This window comes from Euprymna scolopes, chromosome 28 (assembly GCF_053919585.1).
Source record: "Euprymna scolopes isolate OS-2025 chromosome 28, ASM5391958v1, whole genome shotgun sequence".
Taxonomy (NCBI): Eukaryota; Metazoa; Mollusca; class Cephalopoda; order Sepiida; family Sepiolidae; genus Euprymna; species Euprymna scolopes.
Window position 1 is genome coordinate 12585932 of NC_136509.1, and position 21114 is coordinate 12607045.

The window sequence follows — 21114 nt, forward strand, 5'->3', positions numbered from 1 at the left end:
AATTCTGTTTTAGATGAGATTATCTATTTCAAATAAATTCTGTTTTAGATGAGATGATCTATTTCAAATAAATTCTGTTTTAGATGAGATGATCTATTTCAAATAAATTCTGTTTTAGATGAGATGATCTATTTCAAATAAATTCTATTTTAGATGAGATGATCTATTTCAAATAATTTCTATTTTAGATGAGATGATCTATTTCAAATAAATTCTATTTTAGATGAGATGATCTATTTCAAATAAATTCTATTTTAGATGAGATGATCTATTTCAAATAATTTCTATTTTAGATGAGATGATCTATTTCAAATAAATTCTATTTTAGATGAGATGATCTATTTCAAATAAATTCTATTTTAGATGAGATGATCTATTTCAAATAAATTCTATTTTAGATGAGATGATCTATTTCAAATAAATTCTGTTTTAGATGAGATGATCTATTTCAAATAAATTCTGTTTTAGATGAGATGATCTATTTCAAATAAATTCTGTAGATATCTAAATATTCAATTATTACAAAAAAACAACAACAACAAAACAAAAAAACACAGCAAAGTTTGCTCACAACATAAAAAAAAAAAAACTGCAAACATTAATCAAAGTGACCCTTCGAGGGTATTCTAAATGTAATAAGCCATTGTTTATTTTTTATTTAGAATAAATATTGAAACCGTCTCCATCATATTATCTAATAACAGGTATGGTTCGCTGCTAACATGTAGCAACTGGGCTGAATTTAAGGCAAATAGAGTCAAACATAGGAAAATTTCTCGTCTTTCGCTTCCTATAGAATTAACATTATTATTTTGTACTTTAAATTACTGCCAAAGAAAATTATTACTCTATCTTTTAGCTTTCACATTGAGGAATTGTACGGTAAATTTCGAATTTGGAACAACGAAAAGTTCTTATAATGTATGCTGTTGATAAAATTCCTACTTTAACAACTTACTAATGGGAACTTGTTCAAAAAATTGTCGAGTTATTGAGTCCATTTTAAGAAATCACTGAAGAAACAAGTCACAGAACTTCGACTATATTGATGATAATACCAATAATTTTAGCTTTGAGGTTATTTCTTTCAAAAGCTGTTCATAATATTTATGACTTTAGTGGAATTCTTCTTACCACTGTTGAGCAATTCAATGAAAACCATATTTTCTAGCTTATCTAAATGATAAAAACTTGTGTGTGTCTACTTTCCTAGATCCAAGATTCAAATTAAAAAAAAAAAAAATTAAAAAATGGCATGGAAAACACTATTAAGAATTGGATTCTACTTTCTGCTGATGATAATTAAGCAGAATCAGGATACACGTCTTTAAGCTCTGCTGAGGATTGAGATGATCGAAATGAAAATAAAATTGTGTCTCTTTCAAGCCTGTTTGATGCATTAGCTTCAAATAAGCCTTCAGTAACAAATCCAAACTTAGAGCAGGTAGAGACTGAAATCTTGAGACTGCCACTGCAAGTACAACAGAAATACAAGAATTGCAATCGAAACTCAAAAGGAGTAAGTCTCTTATTCATAAGTACACAAAAGAACTTGATCATTATGTAGCTTTACCACTACTCGCAAGAAGTGAAGATCCATTTCATTGATGGAAAAAGACACAGAAGACATTACCATTATTGAGTAAACTGACTTCATAATATTTAAGTGCACCCCCTTCATCTGTGGAGAGTGAGAGGCTCTTTAGTACTATGAGAAACAGGCTGTCCTCTAATGTTTCTACATTACAATTTAAGAGTATTTAACTTTAAATGCTGATGAGACTATGAGAGCAAAGAATATAAGCAGAAATCTATATATTTATAAAAGTGAAATTGTCTCTGTGTGTGTGTCTGTGTATATTTCCCTACCAAACTACTCTGTCAATTTTCAATCTACAAACTCGAGATTTGACATCAGGAGTACTGAGATTTGGGAAAATATTTTGAATTGGTTTTCGGCTAGAAATTTGGCTGTCAAGGGGTCAAAGTTCAACGATTTGATCTTTGAAAACTCTACAAAACTCCTCCACCAAATTTGGGTCAAAACACTTGAAATTTTAGATGTAGGTTACTTGGACATAGATAATAATTTTAATTTGATTTGAGCCCAAAAAATAAATGTTAAACGGTTAAAATTAGGATCAAAGTTTAAAAAAATTGACGTTTAGAGTCTCTACCAAATTACTTAGACAATTTTTGGTTTAAACATTTGAAATTTTACATAAAGTGTATTCAGACATAGGGCCAGTTTTTTAATCAGTTTTTGGCTGAAAATGTGGCTGCTAAGGGGTCAAAGTTCAAAAGATTTGACCTTTGCGGTCTCTAGCAAACTATTCAGCCAATTCTGGGTTTAAACATTTGTAATTTTACATAAAGGGTATTCAGACATGCAGCAAGCTTTTTAATCAGTTTTTGGGCGAAAATTTGGCAGCCAAGAGGTCAAGGTTGAAAGAGTTGACCTTTGCAGACTCTATCAAACTCTTCCGCCAATTTTGGGTCTAAACACTTAAAATTTTAGATGTAGGTTACCTGGACATGAGCCAAACATTTTAATACATATATACATATGCACATAAAGTTATGAACAGTATATAGGGCCTGAGCAAAGCCGGGTTGAACTGCTAGTAATAAAAAAAGAAGTAGAGCAGAAGCAGCAGGTGCAGAGCAGAAGTAACCGCTGCAACATGCTCCAGTGGAAGCAGAACAACTTATAGTTATTTACTTAAGAATTGGAATTTGTACTTTGTAATCATAAAGTTTTTTTAAAAAAAGTCCAAAAGCCATAAAAGCAGCCAAACCGTTAACACATATCAAGTTAAATTGGTAGTTAATATGTAAAAGCTATCTGACAAGTCACTTGGCATTAGTTAAATGGTTTAAATTTAATAGGAAAGAGAAAAGTAATTAATTGGATAATTAATCAGTTAATCGACAGATTATTGATTAATAGGCAAAGTAGCTGATTACCAATTACCTGCTGATAAATCGGTGCACCCCTAATATATCTAATTTTATATAGAAACTAGCTGACTGCTTGGCATTGCCTGGTCATAAAATATGCATAAATATTATATTTCGATTAATGCAGAATTCTTATTTATTATAAAAAGAAATACCGTAGGTATTTAACGTGACGTTAAATTCCTTGAAAAAAATGAAATAAAAAAATACAAAAAGAAACTTAGACATACGCATGCAAGTATTATGTTTTTTCTAAACAGTTTACTTCTTGTGAGTTCAAAAAATGCTCAAGGTGAGATCGAAACCAAAACATAAAGACAGTGAGTTAAGTACAATAACCATTAAGCCAGCTTGACACGATCTTTACAAAGTATTTTTGTTGTGTTCAGAGAAATTGTCATGTCAGGATTATTAGATAAGAAAGAACAAGTAGGCAAGATCATTGTATATTTTTTTTATTTGTGGCAGAAACATTAAATTAATTACAGATGATATTGAATGTCCGGTGATTTCAACCATGTGGCTTTTCTCTCCATGGAATTCTCTGATCTTTTCAAAGATCTATAAGGGGCGATAACTCGTACTTTCTTTCTTTAGAGCTATTCCCCCTTTTATCGCTATAACATCTTCCCTTTGAAATATGATGCTTGTAGGATGTTTGATTGGATCTATTTATAGAGTTGAAGTTGGTTTGCATCTTCATTGCATCCTTCGGGTTGAATCTTTCTTCTCAGACTTGTTTTGTTTACCTTTGCTTGAAAACTTTGAGGTAATTCAAATGTGTCCAGTAAAATATTTAATGGAATGATTATGTTATTTGATTGTCTATTTGGAATATATAAGTGACACAGTTGATTTACATGTTTGACTCAAATAGATGATTGTACATCCACATCATAGATTACATCACCAGAACAACATACTATGTGACCTTGTGTCCATTTTTTCTTTATCATTGCGGTAGTCTTTTGCCAATACAGGTTATCCTGGTAGGAATTTACATGACTTTGCTTCATGGCAAGATTATTTAATGATGGAAGAATAGTATCCATTGGTAAACGTATTTTCTGTTTATCAGTGCTTCAGCAGGAGACTTTCCATTTAGGCAATTTGAATTTGGGGTAGCTCTGTAACTACTTAGAAATATTTCTATGATCTCTTGAGTAGTTCCTTCCCTTTTTAACTTCAAGAATGCGCTCTCAAACATGTCGACAAAGCGTTAAGCTTGGCCATTTGATTGTGGATGGAAAGGTGGAGATTTAAGATGCTGAATACTGTTTTATTTACAGAAGTCAGAAAATTCTGCTGAGGTAAATGCAGTACCATTATCAGAAACTAAGATTTTAGGAATACCCAATCTGCTGAATATTTCTTGTAGTTTCTTTACAGTTTCATTTGATGTAGTATGGCTCATCTGAAAGACTTCTGGCCAATTACTGTTAAGCATCAACCAATATTAAGTAATGTTGTCCATGCATGCAATGTGGCTTTTCGGAAGAAACGTAGCAACTGGTTGACATTTGGCACAACTTTTTACAAGTTTCTCTAACTGTCTGCCCACGTTTGGCCAATACACATAGCCACACGCTAAGGCTTTCATCCGATTAATTCCCTGATGTCCATAGTGGAATTGCTTGAGAAGCCTGTTCTGGAGTTTAAATGGGACAACAACACATTTTCCAAAAAGAAGTGTTCCATTAATCTCGGAGAAAGAAGATCTCTAAAAAAATGGTTGAATTTGCTGGTCAATGCATGCTTTTGGCCAGCTTGTGAGATAAAAATGTCAAACCTTCTGTAATAATGGCGACTGCAGCCTCCTGGATCATCTCTGAATTGACAGGTAGTGATCTCACTGTGAAAACAAGTGCAGAGACAACTTCAAGTTCCACAGATATAGCAGCGATGACTGTGTCTTCCACCCCTTTTTGATGAGGAGAGATGTCGTAACTCACAGTCTTTCTTTTTACTGCCCCTCATCTTTCCCTTTCTTTGGAGGGGACAGCTTGTGACCTTTCACCGTCAACACGGATGTTTCCTTTTCCCTTTCTATGGGGTGACTACCATGAGGGTTTAGCTGCTACAGCCTCCACTTTTCTTTCTGTGACGTCAGACCTTTGCTGTAAGTTTTTTCCTTTCTTTCATTTCCATATTGGGCCTTTGATTAATTTCTTACTTTCTATTTCGTTTGTATTTTGGACTTATTCAATTCTGCCGCATTTTTAAACATTTGCTGCATTCCCCTTCCCTAACCCTAACCCTAACCCTAACCCTTCCACACCAAGCTTCACCCTAATTCTTTTTTCTTTCTTTCTGTTTTCAGTTTTTACCGCCTTCATTTTCAATAAACCTGTTGATTTAACGATAAACTGTCTTCAGAGTTTTCGTTTTGGAGAGGTGTTTATACTTTCTGTCATAAGACTTAAAACACTCTAGACAACGGAGCACGTGGTCTTTATGGGACAGAACAGTAAAAAAGCGAAGGTCTGACATTGAGGAAAGAAAAAGTGGAGCAGAACAAGAGATGAGTCTGGATAACGCATCTGCCTGGCCAATTTTGCTGCCTGGTTAGTACTTTATAGAAAAGTCATAATCCTAAAAGCATAGTTGTCCATCTTTGTAAACGTTTTGCTGTATAAAATGGAATTAAGTTCCTGGAACCAAAAATATTAAGGATTTGTGGTCTGTAGATCAGAGTAAAATGCCGACCATTTCTTCTGTCTCAATTTGCCTATACTTTCGCTCAGTGGGTGTGCAATGGCTTTTTCGCTTCCATCAGGAAAAATATGTGATATTACTGCTCTGACTCCATAGTCTGAAGCATCCGTCACAATAGTAATGTCTAATGATGGATTGTAGTGTGTCAGCAATAGATCAGAATTAAGAAGTGTTTGATTTTCTCAAATGATTCTTTATAAGTGCGTGACCAGTTCCATTTGCCATCTTTTTGTAAAAGATTAATCAGAGGCTTTCGTAACTTGTGCAGTTCAGGTAAGAAGGAACCATAATGACTCACAAGGCCCAGAAAGACTCGTAGTGTTGCAACATTAGGAGCTGCCATGTGCTTTATTGCCTGAATATGGTCTGGATCTGGTTTTTGACCATTTTTGTCAATTATAAATCCAAGGTATTTCACAGAAGTTTGGAATAATTTGCATTTGTTTGGTCTTAAGTGAAATCCATATTGTTGAATTCAATCCAGCGCGGAAGTAAGACGATGCAGAAGTTCCTTTTTGAATGTGCCTGTAATGATAATATCATCAATGTAGGTAGAAACTCCTGGCAATCCTGTGAGCATTGTATCCATTGTTTGTTGGAATATCGCTGGAGCTGACTTGACTCCAAATGGAAGGCAGTTAAATTGAAATCATCCCTTGTGGATGTTAATAGTGAGAAGATTTTGGAATCTTCAACTTCCATTTGTAGATGTGCAACTGCAACGTCCAGTTTTGCAAAACAAGTTTGTGGAGGTTTAATGCGTGTTCAGAACTCCAACTTAAGAACAACAAAAGTACCAAGTATATATATATATATATATATATATATATATATATAAAGAATGCGTTTATTTACGAACAAGGTAGAAACAAACATGGGACCATGTATGTAGGTGTGCACGTATAAGCATGCATAAACTTGAAATGTTCGTTGTATGTTTGTTGTATGTAAATGTGTGCGAACAAGCAAAGTTCTGAATAATTCGTAGTGTGAATGTGTGTGCACCGAGTGTTCGGATAAGTTCATTAGTGTTGTTGTAGTCGTGTGTCTTCTTACCTTAAAATGAAAGTTACGTCTGTCGGGGCGAATGGAATGTATGTCTAATCATATCGGAGATTCGGATGAAAGAGAGAGAGAAAGAGAAGAGTGCGAAACAGGAAGTAAAAACGCCACCTGTCAGACAAATCGAAAACTAAGACGAGCAAATAACTATTGTGTCTGATGAATGTTTGTGCGCATGTGTACATGACAAATTCCACCATTAAGTTTTGAGAACAGATCTTCTGGTGCAGGTAGTGGATACTGATGTGTCTCTAGTCTGTCATTTAGTTTCCAGTCTGTCATTTAGTCCTGTGCTGAAGTCCACACATAGGTGTACTTTGCCATTAGCCTTTTTTTTTTCACAAAGTTGCTGCTCAGGATGAGTAATTTGTAGGTTGGATTACTCCTTGTTGTAGGCGATCCAATTCTTTTTCTACTGTAGCTAAAGCTGCATATGGTACCGGATGCTTTTGTCTGAAAACTGGCTTTGCATCTGCCTTCAGTTTTAAAATCGCTTTAAATTCAGAACAACATCGAAGACCTTCTAGAAAGACATTGCTGAACTTTGCTTTAAGTATGTTCTTAAAATGTGTTTCAGCATCTGCTCCAGCATTAATATTGAAAGAATTGAAAAGTGACTTTCAGGGACCATTGAGAAAATCAAGTTCTTTAATAAAATCCACACCAAAAGATTTGGGGTTGATGCATCAGAAACATAGCACACACCTGAAAATTTTTTCTTTAAAAGAAACATTGCATACTAACTAACCAGTTAGTTGTATCGTTTTTCCCAATGCACCACAAGCAACATGAGTTGTCTTCTTAAGAGTTGGTTTTCCCAACAACTCCCATGTTGGACGTGACATTAAAGTGATATCCGAAGAGTTATCGAACTGAAAGTTCACTGGCTTGTTATCTCAACAAGTATATATTTTCTCTGAGCTTCAAAATCTACATTGAAAGTGGCAAAAAATGAATTCATTGTGGCTTTCTGGAAACATCCTGGTGTTTTCCATGACTTTTATCTCTTGGTTTGTTCAGTATTCATCTTAAAACTGTTGTGGTTATTTTTACCACAGAATCCATCCTACATCGTGAACACTGTTGACATGCAAGTCTTTTAAATGGGCAAAAAACGAGCATGGTGCATCTTCGCACATGACCAACAGGGTATTGGAGGCTTCTTTCCATTTCCAGTCAGGGATTTCTCTACCAATTTGATGTTGTTTGAAACTGATTGGCTTTGTTATTGCACTATTGTTGTGTCTCGTTTTAGATTTATTAGTGGTTGACATTTTATGATCAGAGTACAGTCATTTCTTTGTCTTTTTCAACCATAGACAGTAGACGTGTACATGTTCACATCTCCTGGAGATTGTAACCCTGCGATGATAATGAAGCATTGGAATTAATCATCTGTCAGTGATTTCAGCCGAAAATTTTCGCTTTGTAGCAGATTTGACAAAATCGTTTGTAGCATTTTTCTTTAATTTCAAACAATTGTAATTGATATTAAATAATGATGCTGACAACTGCGCTATCATTTTGCCAAATGTGAAATTTTCTGATTTTTGCAGAAGGATGAAGTTTGAATATCTTTCATGTTTTGCTGTGCTCAGCTTGCAATGTAGTAAACACTTTCTATGCGTTGTTCATGGATGCAAATTTGTGTTAAAACATCCTTCCATCATTCACACTAAGCAGTAAAAATTTTATTTAAATCTGCATTGAATGAAAAATCCATTATTGTGCTTGCTATAGTGTCCAGAGAAATTGATTTTAGTGATTCCATTGTTTGTGAAATCAATTCAGGTAACTTGATTACATAGGAGAGCTGACATCAATTTAATGTAGCCGCCTTCAAACGGGTCCAGACTGGAAGCATGCCTTTTCCATAAGTGCCAGTGTATACTCGGCAGATGACGGCGATCAGGTTTTGTTGTTCTGGTAGGTTATACAGGTGATGTTCTTCGACGAACGACGAAACAAAGTTGTTAAGCAGGTTCAAGTCGGGGGAGAAGCGGAGGCAGTGAAAGAAGGATACAAAATCGCAGCACTCATCCTGAAGTCAAGCCTAGGTCTCTGAACTTGTGGGCTAATGCGGAGTCCTGCTGTCACACCCAGGGTCTGTCAGCAGCCACCTGATTGCACCAAGGGATCAACACACTCTTCAGTCTGGGCAAGTCACTTATGCTTTGCTTGATTGCCACAAATAACAGGGATGTGCCCAGACTGATGAAAACAGTTTCCAGCTACAGTTATTGCCTTAAATACATCATGATATCTCACATCTTCAAAGTTGGCTTGAAACTCAACATCAAAATGTACGTGGATGTGCTTTAGAGGGTAGTGACCTCTGGTGCAATCAGGTCGCCGCTGGCAGACCCTGGGTGTAGCAGCAGTCCAAAGAGACCTAGGATTGGTTTCAGGAGTGCTACAACTTTGCACTCCAAGTTTGATAAGGAACTTCCTCTACAATTGTATTCTTATTGTTTCATCAATGCCTATGATATTGTTTGTAAAAAATGGTTGAAATCAATAAATATGCATGTACTATGATATAGAGACTGGGGGTCTTTTCTGTTTATCACCAAAGTCAGAGATTTGAATATTAACTTAGAGTTTAAAATGGATTAGGAATCCGTGTACAACTTGCAATTATTTTTAGACATTAAAAAAGGTCATCTCCAACCCAAAATTTAGTTGCACAATTTTTTTTTTTTTTTTTTTTTTTAATTTCAAAATTGGTGGGTGGGCAGTCATAAAATATACTTCAGATTTTGTATATTATTACTAGGACCATGACAACAGCATATTCTTTTCATTGTTTTGACTGAGTATATATCTGACAGACACAATCAACCGCATCATTCTACATAAGATATCAATGGATACATGCCTGAGAATCAAACCAAGGAAAAGATGTTGTCAGAGGCGTAATTATTACAGAGTTGTGATTTCAAAAGTAAAAGTATTTGGGTGCCATCAGCTAAGAATTGAAACTGAAAGCAAAACTAGCATCCAAAGATGGCAACGTTACCAACGTGACACGCATATGAACTGATTAAAAATAAACTAAGATAATGTACAACGACTTTTCAATTTCGACCAATTTTTTTTACCCTTGTTGATTGTGGTGTGATGCTTGTTCAGTGCAATTCTTGGTCCACCCTACCAAGAATTACCTTCTCTCTTTGAGAAGGGAAGAGGTTATTGCTAATCATTTGAGGCATCCTTACTGGGGAATGCTGACTTCAATACTACTTTCTGACCCTGGTGTTGGAGTTCTTGCAGTGGGAGAGAACTAAATACCTTCATTACATAAACAAGTCTTAAAAAAAAAAAAAAAAAAAAAAAAATGTTCAATGTGAGGTTTACTGTGGCTGCTGGAAATCTGAACTGAATTTCTTTTTATACAAAGGAGTCACCACTTATCAAGGTCCAGAGCCCACTTGAGGATGGATAAGGGTTAATGAGACAAAATAGTAACTGTTAGTGGAAATTTGGTAAACTGGATAAGGACGGCTCATCAAAAACTTGTTCATGTTGGACTTGAAGACGACAATATTGTAGTCAGCTGGAAAGCAGGGAACAGAGTTCCACAGGTGTGCAGTTCTAAGAAAGAAGCTTTGTTTATGGAATCTATGTTTAGGTACAGGTCATCCCGGCTGTGCTATTAAAAAAAATGCTCTGCCGAGGTTGCTCCAGTTCTGTCCAAACTTTACAATAAATGCCTTAACGAATCTGGTTTTCCCGACTGCTGGAAAACCGCCTCTGTGGTACCAGTCTTCAAGAATTCTGGTGAAAGAACTGACCCACTAAATTATCGCCCCATTAGCCTCCTCCCGCTTTTCGCCAAAATATTTGAGTCCTTAGTTAATCAAGCCCTAGTCCAGCACCAAACAGCTGCTAAACTCCTGACTGACAAACAATATGGATTCAGGCAAGCCCGTTCAACAGCAGATATCTTAACTGTAGTTTCTGAACGTATATACCGTTCATTGGACAAAACAGGGGAGGGTAAAGTGGTAGCCCTTGATATATCTAAGGCTTTTGACAGGGTATGGCACGATGGTCTTCTAAGGAAAATTAGATCATATGGAATCACTGGAAGAATTCATAATGTAATTAAATCCTTCTTAAGTAATAGAAAAATCAAAGTTGTCCTCGACGGTCATACATCTAAACAATATGACATAAATGCGGGAGTACTTCAGGGGTCTATCCTTGGACCTCTATTATTCCTGATATTCATAAATGACCTCCCTGATAAAATTGTTTCGGAGATGGGTATATTTGCCGATGACACCACTCTCTATAACAGATATGAGGGGAAAACAAATGAACACATATCCAAGGAAATGGCAGAAACACTAGAGGATGACCTCCAATCTGTAGTGGAATAGGGACAAAAATGGTTGGTCACATTCAATGCTGCTAAGACTAAGCTTGTTTCCTTCAATAACAAGAAACCTTCTCTACCACCAATAGCAATGGCCAAGAACACATTGCCTGAAAGTACTTTTTTTAAACTCCTCGGCCTAACGTTTACAGGGAATATGAACTGGAATAGATACATTGAGAGCATTGCCAAGGCTGCTGCAAGGAAGGTTGGCTCCCTCTACCGTGCTTGAAAACTACTTACGCCTGACAGTATCCTATACCTCTATAAGGCAACCATTCGCCCATGTATGGAGTACTGTTGTCACATCTGGGCTGGTGCATCTGCTGCTTGTCTCTCGCTCCTGGACAGGGTTCAAAAAAGAGTCGCCAACCTGATAGGTCCTGAACTGTCATCTAGGCTTCAACCTCTGTCCCATAGACGAGATGTTGCATCCCTCTGCCTGTTCTACAAATACTTTAATGGTGAATGCTCTGACGAACTGCAAACACTTGTACCTCCCCGACGTAACTACCCCCGACAAGCTACTAAGTCTCATCCCTTTACAGTAGAGATCCCTAGGTGCAAGAAAGCCTTTTACTCCAATAGTTTCTTCCCCAGAACTGCGGGTCTTTGGAACTCCCTTCCGGGATTCTGCTTTCCCAACTGCAATGATATGCAGAAGTTCAAGTGTAATGTTAACAAACATCTTTCTACTCTTCTCCCTTCATAATGACCCCGCTAATTAATTCCCTAATAGTAGCCCCCTGCTTCAAAGTGGCACCGTGCCTTGTTTGGGGTGAAAATTGAATAATAAAAAAAAAAAAAAAGATAAAGAGCGAGGGAAATTATTGATAATGGTTTCAGCTAGAGTGTTTTTTCTGAAAGTTTGGCAAGGGAGTGGGGAGACCATAGATAATAACAATAAAGCAGAGGCTCGCAATGTCTCTTCTATGGGAAAGAGAAAAGGGGCATCCTCCACTGGGCTACAAAGTATTTTGAACCGTCAAAGCAGCTTATCCTGCCCAGATGTGGCAACAATACTCCATTCTTGGACATACTTGGCTCTTATACAAAATTGCATTAGCAGGGAGATATCTACTGGAGCGGTAGAATGATCCACTTTTCCAGCGACCTTGGCAACGGATTTGATGTACACGTTCCATTTCAGATCAGGAGTAAAGGTCAGACCTAGAAGCTTGTCAAAACATGGAGCCTCCAAGACAAGAGCCATTCATTTCAATTGATGCCAGATGGGGATCAGAGCGGTTATGTAAAAATAGAAGCTTGGTTTTAGATATTAAAATTAACCAGTCAACTCTTTCCATTACACTACATGCTCAAGATCAGAGGAGAAAGAATCAACTTAAATTGTTAGCTAGAATTAAGAGTTGTGATCTTGCATATTTAGCAATTCAATTGACTTCTAGTTTTGAAACTTGTCAGAAGTTAAAGTGTTAGTTTATCCGAAACCCCCTATTATATCAGGTTTAATTTTTCGGTAATATCTATAGGATTCATATTTATGCCGTATAATTATATTTGGACAAATGCACAATTTTTCATTGTTTACTTCATTTATGCGAAAAATTCATATTTTTTTTGAATAATGTTAAGTAATCATTCCATTTCGTTTCCATTTAATGGATAAATATTTTACTTTTAATATTTCTGTAAATTAACATTTTAGCAAAACTAATCAGTTTCTGATCTATCTATTGACCTACATTTTTGTGGTGAAGGTGGGGGGGGGGGAGTATCTTATCTTCAGTTTAACACTTTACTTCCAAGTTTCAAAACCGGAAGTTCATGGAATTGATATACAAGATCACTGCTTTAAAATTCATAGACCAAAGAAGTTATTAGTGCTCTTGAACATTTAGAGCCATGGTTCTACAAAAGAACCAACACACAAAGAAAAAAAAAAAAAAAAAAAAAAAAATAGAAAACAATTTTGATTTTCTTACAAAGAATATTTTTATTTTTCTATTTTGTTCTTACCACACCTCTTCCTCATATATACAAATGTCTTTTTGGTCACAGATTTTTTACATTGACAAAATTTTTTCTTTTAGTTGTGCTAAGGTAATTAAAGTTAAATGAAAAAAAAAAAAAAAGTCAACAAGGAGCAGAGCGAATTTCTAATGAATTGCAGAAGTTCTAAGGGAAGAGTTAGGATTCGTGTTCTTTAATACGACAGGGACACAGAAAAGATTTTTACAGAAAAAAAAAAAGAAAAAAAAAAGCATGTTTGATTTTAGTTTAAAACCAATTAAAGTCAGAAATGAACTTTCTAATCTATTTCATAACGGGCAGTTTGTGTGTATATCCAACTAAGAGGTAAATTGGAAAACAAAGAACCACAAAGTTGGTTAATTCTTTATCAGCATTGCCCAGATGAATAACATCTAAAGTTTAGAAAAATGTATTCATTTTGAGGGTCAACTAGATCAGGTTACATCAAGTAAAGTGGGAGGGGGGTGTTATGTACACATTCAAAAAGAATGAAAATGGCAACTCCTTCCTCAGGAAATCTATTATATAAAGGAAAGCTGTCAGTTTGTACATGTCTTGCTAGAGTGGAAAATGTTGGTAGGTAAAGTAGAAGACAGGGCTGGGAGGGGAAAAGTATTGAAATAGGACTGGCCACAGGCATTGCCAGGTAGCCCTGATATTTAGTTTTTAAGGGACGAGTCAGACATTTTCAATCCATTATTTCAAATTAGGAAGTTTTAACTGATGAATAGGAAGTCATTTCTGACTTAAAAGTTTAGAGGCTTAGAAGAAAAAGAAAAGACTTCATTTTCTCATATGCAGCCCTGTCATATATAAAACACAGAAATGAGAGAACAGAATCGCAACTAATTAAAAGAAAAATATTGTTCATATATTTTACTAATTATCACAGATTTTTACTGGCAGGTGAGATGATAATTAAATGGCAAATTCTATGTGTATTTTCAAATTTATACACAAATATTTAAGTGATATACAAGCTTTTTGAAAAGCAACTAAATAATCCTTTAAATAAAATATTAGTCAGAAATTACAATTTTATAGAACATAAAATTGCTGAAACGAATGATTTTAATTTTCTGCTAATTTTTGTTGTGGTTACAACAAATTTTGAAATAGGGAGCTTTCCACCATTTTTTGTTACTTAAATATTTTTTTTTTTTTTGAAGGTTTCATGAAGACTTTTCAGTCCAAATAAATAATTTGGGCATTTTGTCCCCCCCCCCTCACTCATATTCGTCCATAATCATTTATCGCATTTAAATAAATTCTTTTTCATCACATTTTTTCCATGCAGATTCACACAAAATGTTCAGATTTAAATAATGAAATGAGTTCTCAATGGTTTTGTTTTTGTTTTAAAAAACCAGTGAAGAAAGTTTTTACATCATGAAAAAGAAGTCTGTAATGACTGGTGGTAGGACTGGCTATACAAGTTAACCAGTCCCAGATGATTAAATACGCTAAAGCTGTCCGACAGACTTAATTGATGGTGACGGGGTCTTTACGTTGGAATTAGAATCCATTCTGTGCGGGTTCGGACGATAGAGTTTCTTCTTCTCCAACTGGAAGCCCGAACACAAGAACTTGGGCAAGACGTTGTTGGTAGTGCCAAAAATGACAGATGCTGACTGGAATAAGAACTTCTTGACAATTGCCCAGGCCTTAGTGTCCTCTCGAAGGGTGAGGTAGAGCTCAAATGTTGGAATGCAGTCGGGATCATAGACCAATTTGCTGATTTTCTGAGAACATGCCTTCTGCTCTATGCTTATAAACATAATGCAACCACGGATGCCACATGGCTCGCTACGGGACATGCGAAGCACATCCTGAGCAATACGAAAGATGAGCCCTCGTGGCACCAGCAGCTCGCAATTTAAGTATTGTTGACGACCCATAAAGATAAGTTCCTCGATACGGTTTTCGAGGTTCTTACATTGGTGATAATCATGGGCATCATCGAATTCTCCATAGCTGTTCATGCCGGGAATGTGAGAGTCTGAAAGAAGAATGAAAATGTGTAAGAATAAAATTGATCAGTAAAAAAAAAAAAAAAAAAAAAAGTTAAATTAGGCAGAAATAAACATTCAAGATGGTAGCTAAAGGTCAATTATAAAGGGGGGGGGGAATTAAAATTACGCAAACTACAGAGTAAAGAATGTTTAGAATCTTTGGTTGATAGCTTCTTACACAATAATGCAAGATCTGGACTCCATTTTATTTGGGGGGGGGGGATAAGTCCATCTTGAAAGATTTTTTTTTTTTTACAAATCGAGATTTTAAATAGATAATAGACCTGTGGTTGAAGAGAAAATCTTCAAGAGCGTATGCATACAAGCAATTAATCTGCTTTATGTATTGAACTAATAGGGCCATCATATACTTGTCTTATGAATCAACCACTTAAACCTTCTGTAAACAGCGTGCAGTGTTCAAACCTCAACCAGCAATTTTTAGATTGTTCCTAAATGAACTTGCACATTTTAAGAGATTTCTTTAGAAATAATCTAAAATTAGGAACTCAAAACATTTTAAATTCTTATATTCATTAAACAGGATTTGATTTAAGATCCAGTTATTGATTAGAATAATTTTTAAATTAAAATTTGGTTAATATGCACCTGTAGAGAGAAGGACACCGATTAAATTATATGGTCTGCAAGTTAAAGGTCGCTTCAGAAAATGATCAAACAATGGCGATTTACATCAAGTAAACGAAACACCTTTGAATATATATATTTTTTAAACATCAATACACTGAACATTTGGTGCTTAATTGACAGAATTTCCTAAGATTTGAGAAATTTTTTGTTTGAAGGGAGCAAGAGGGAGGATCATACAAACCCCTAGAAGCGACAGAACCAAAATAACATCTACATTGTCGTTTCTGTCCTAAGAAAATGGAAAAATCCTACCCTTCAGAGGGTCCCTTTTCAGGAAGCTTGATTTCCCCACATTAAAAACCAACCATAGCAACCCTCGACATCTTGACACTGGAATCAAGCCGATCTAGGAGAAATATGATTGTGGATTGCGCAACCCCTACTTCCCAACACATCGCACGGACACCTTTACAAGCGTGTGGATGCCTTATCGTCTCCAGAGATAGGAAAGAGACCAAAATATGTACACATTAAAGGCTGTAAGTGTGCGCTCGCGCTAAATGGTAACTCATAAGGTAGTTCCAGCACATAAAATGTTTAAAAATTTCAACTACGCAATCGTTTGAAAAACACAAATCAATGGAAATTATCTCAAATCCTGCAGCGTCCAAAAATAATTTCCCGGCGTAAAGGAAATCAAAGACAGTGACAATTTTATACATTCTAGGTTAATGTGTAGTAGCTATTCGGTCATCAGTAAGCGAAGACGACAAAATTAAAGTTTGGGAGATGGATTTTCCCCGTATTAACACTCGTCCTTGGGTCCAACTGTCCTCGCGGGATACAAATAAATAGGGATAATGAGTTTGTTGCGATTATGAATTAAATATGAAAAAATACAAATTAAAAGCGCGAAATTTATATAGGAACACACTTAAATGATAGTTTTCAGCATGTCCGAAAACCCATAAAAGTTGTCATTTTAAAGGAAAATGTTAAGGTGGAAACAAAGTAAAAATTTACGATTTTCTATTCGACAGTTTAAAGGTTTCAAATTACATTCAAATTCGATGTGTCACGCAGTAATTAGTTTATTATTCAAAGATTAAAATGATTTAGTTGCTCACAGATGAGGAAATGCATTCTGGATTTTATTTTGCAATTTAGATTTCAAATAATTTATAATTTTTTTTAAAGTAAAGGCAAGAAAAACAGACAAAAGATTGAATTTTTTAAATATAGAAATTGTTACAAACTCTAGACGGAATAAAGAAATTAAAAATTTTATTTGTTTATCTTCACGAAAAGACATGTTGACAAAAGAATCATTTGACAAGATGAAGACACCTTTTAGAGGATGGAGAGGCAACGATTTCGAAAATCGAAACCAAAGAGGCAGTTTGTCTTTATGACTTCAAGAAAAATTTTCGGTTGATTAAAATACTTGCTTCTACACTATTGGTACGAAATTTTGTAGTCGATAAATGGAATTCAGATAAAAACAATGGTTTCAGCTGATTTTTTTTGCCAATTCTAATAAAGTACAATAGCTTCCAAACTATGCAGTCGAAATTACCTATTACTGAATTAAAAATAACTGTTAGCAGGTGAAAAATTGTCACCATCTTTGTTTAATTCGAACGGAAAATTACCTCCCTGTTGATGGTTTTCAAATTTTTATATATAAAAAAAAGAATTCTAACTCAATTTTCGTAATTTTTTGGATATAATCTAAAAAAAACAAAAAAAAACAAAAAAACGTAGATACCATTGTTTTCATGTGAAAGTTTTACGATTTCCGAAAATCTCGTCCCAATTCTGTAGAAGCGCCAAAAGATAAGATCAATGAATCAAAAGGAGATTCAGGAAAAAAAAAAAAAAAAAAAAAAAAAAAAAAAAAAAAAACCAACTAGATCAAGCCTAAAAACAATTGAAATCCAATTTCTAAAAATTTACAATTCATACAAAAATTTCTTAATCATTAGAATTGAAATTCTTAAATAATGCAAAGAAAAAGACTTCAGCTATTTTAAAATTGTGAAAAATCTAATATCACCATAAATTTCGCAGGCAACTCTAGGTGAAGGATCCTCCCTCCCCAATTAAATCATATAAATAATATTTTAAATTTGCATTGTTGCTATACGAAATTTGACAATTCCGTCTGCATGATGAATATTACTTACCGCCTTGCGTACAGCCACGCATCATGAAATTCAATTGAAAGCAACCGAAAGAGTTTATATAATTAAAAAGGATAGATTTCACTTTAGCGGATTAAACTGGGCATTATAGGGTGAATAATCGAACAATCTCAGAAAAAAATTGTCAGTTTCTCTATAAAAACAAACACAAAAAACACCTGCTATTCATAGTTCTAGTAGCAGAACAAAAAGCTGTGAAGAGAGGGGAGCAGAGAGATGGTGAGAGTAACACAGGGACAGAAAGAGAGAGGGAGGGGGAGGAGAAGAACGAGTGATGCTTATATATTCATAATGCCGGATTTATAAGAAACCTATTCTTCTACCAAAGAGATCGAATCTCGATATATCAAGAGACGAAAAATGTTTCGGTTGAAGAACATCTGATCTAATTAACAAGGTTTCAGGAGCGATATATAATTTTCCATTTTTTTTTTTTTTTTTTAACAAAACGCAGAATAGAATTCGGATCGAAGAAACAAACTATAATAAATTATTATAATTAGGGATTTCTATTTTATCATTTTATTACGTAAAGTGTATTTTTGGAATATCAACTATTCAAGCAATTATAAATGCATGTATAAAAAAGTGACATTCGTGTTAACAATTCTAACAAATTGTAAAAATAAATAGAATTATTTACTCCCTGCCACCCTTATAAAAAAGTCAAAGTAACACGAACCTAGAGGGGTCCAGCCCCCCCCCCCCAAAAAACCAATGAGCCTCGTGGAGGTTTACTGACCTGTCAGCATTTTCCGGTGGGGGATTTCCAGGCAACCAACAATACGAAGGAAGCGGTAATGCTTAGGAGGTTGATTACCGAAAATCGTACAGAATCCGATATAAGCCGACAAGCCCGTATGCCAGGTGAATATTATTCAAGTAGGAATATATTTTAAAATTTTAGATCTTTATGACGTGTCAATCTCCATGTTAATAACGGCTTTCGGAATAACCCCCCAACCTCGAAAGCCGTTCTTAATATGGATGGTTGGGAGCGTTTATACTACGTTGGGGCAGGTCATAAAGAAAATTAATTTAAATACAAATGCAGAACGTAACGATAATTAAACGTTACGAACTGATTGAAGCCACTTAAAATATTTCAGTTCATTCATACAATAATGAGACCATAAATTTAAAAAAAAAAATGCGTTAGGAAAATAGGGTAAAAGTAGAAAGCTTCATAATTTTGGGCTTTGGATTATAGAGTAAATCCAGCTTTTTAACAGATTTATCTGCCAAATTAAACGTATCAAAATTACCTTCGAAATTCCATACAGAAATCGAGGTATTTATGGTCAATTTTTACGACGTGCCCCAGATAAGCACCCCAGCCTCCCCAATGTTAAGAACGGCTTTCAGAATAAACACCCCACCCTCGAAAGCCGTTCTTTACATGGAGAGGTTGGGGGGGGGGGGGGTTATAATACGCTTGGGGCATGTAAAAATTAACCGTATTTATTGTGCTTTGACAGTGAAAGTGATTTTGAATCTTTCAACCAGAAACAAAGGTGGCTAATAAATTGAAGTTTAAAAGTCAAAGTATATTACTTTTTATTCCCTAAATCAAAGAAAAACGTTACTGTTGAAGACATTAATCCATAGTTTAGACTTCAGTCTCTGAAAGCAAACATTGTGTAGATTGCCATAAATCTATTAAACTTAGTATTGAACACAGGAGTACATATTTATGTGTCGGTCCATAAAAATAACTACAAAATTAACGAAGCGTTTTAAAGTTTCATGTTAAATTCCTAAATCCAATTCTTCATGAATGCCATCTTCGAGGAGGGGGTCGATAAGACCTAAGATTTAACTAAGAATTTCGTAAAAATTTACAATCGACAAACATTTTCAGGATAATTAAACAGGATCAAATAAATTTCGTATAATATTTCGCAAGGAAATAATCAATTTCGTTTGGAATCGATTGGAAAGAGTTTCAGTTTCCGATTACAAAGGAATAACTTGTTTAAGAGGAAATAATTTGAAAGATACAAAGATTTAAAGATCTTAAATGAAATCGAAATCATTAATTTGAGCCAAGAAAATTGATTTAGCAGATCCGATACAAGGAATGTCAGGTTTCATTCAGGTGATACAGTCATTAGTTAAATGTCAAAATTATAGAATATGAAGCCATCGTTTTCCAAAGAAATTATTTCAAGAGAAATACAAAGTATAAAAAAATTTCCACAAGCGACGACGCTGGAAGATACAAACTAAATTTTATTTCATTTAAAACATTTGAATTTTATTAATCAAGTAATTATAGATTTTGAAATGGATAGTGGGGAGGGTTATATTAAAATAAACTGATGTATTCAGAAATTTTAAGGATTGATCGTTTTTTTTTTTTCAGTGAAAAAAAAAAAAAAAAAAAAATCCAATAGTTTAAAAGTAGTGATTGGAGTCTTTGTACACATCCACCTTTTCACATTATCATTACACTGGGTAGATTTTAAATCAAAGATAAAAATAAAATAAAGATTAGCAGTGGTTTTGTTAGGAGTTAAATTTTATAGAAAAAAAAAAAAAAAAAAAAGCAAAAAGGGAGAAAAAAAAAAGCATCAAATGTTGATGGAAAAATACAATGAATGGAAAAGTGAGAAAATATGGAATTGAATCGTAGCAGTTGAAACGAAACGAATTTGAAATACACTTTAAATGCAATTTAAAATTTAATTTTAATCAAATTTACCAATTTTCAATCAGTTACGGATTTTAAGTTTAAAAAATTTAAAATAGAAAAAAATCTGCAGGTTATAACAAGTCCTCTTTAAATTTAAATCCCATAAACACCAAATCGTTATTTTAAATTAAATTTTAAATTTACATTTTCTGAAGAGATTAATTTTTTTTAAAGCCATAAAGCGAGAAAAAATATTTTCGAATTATGAAAGTTTTATCGTTAAATCTAAAGATGGAAGTTGCTTTAAATATAGTTTAGGTGCAAAGAAAAGTAAATCGATCGTTTAAAAATGTGTAGACAATAAAATTCAAACCGGCATTTATGAATGGATTGAAAGGAGATTACTAAGAATAGGAAAAAACCCAGAGAAAGCAAGTTGGATAGAGGAAAATCAAGTCAGATACGCATAGGTAGATATAGATCGAGATGTGGGATAATCCCCACGGAATCCTTTTCAGGGCAGACCAGAGAGCTCGATATTAGGACTGGGCAATATCT

At 34.6% G+C, this 21114-nt stretch overlaps 1 protein-coding gene across 2 annotated transcripts in view; it reads right to left on the reverse strand.

Moving 5' to 3' along the window:
* Positions 1 to 13050: 13050 nt before the first annotated feature.
* Positions 13051 to 21114, reverse strand: part of LOC145249467 (DNA damage-inducible transcript 4-like protein) — a 9470-nt gene continuing 1406 nt past the window's right edge. Inside the window, exons 1-2 of one of the 2 annotated variants that reach the window (XM_080111040.1) lie at positions 17904 to 18142; positions 13051 to 15113 (exon numbers count right to left, since the gene is read on the reverse strand). In XM_080111040.1, coding sequence (XP_079967166.1) covers positions 14578 to 15113; positions 17904 to 17928 — 561 coding nt within the window. In that variant the 5' untranslated portion in view covers positions 17929 to 18142 and the 3' untranslated portion in view covers positions 13051 to 14577. Of the gene's footprint in view, positions 15114 to 17903; positions 18143 to 21114 lie in introns of those variants that run through there. The other variant, XM_080111039.1, reaches the window with a different exon arrangement.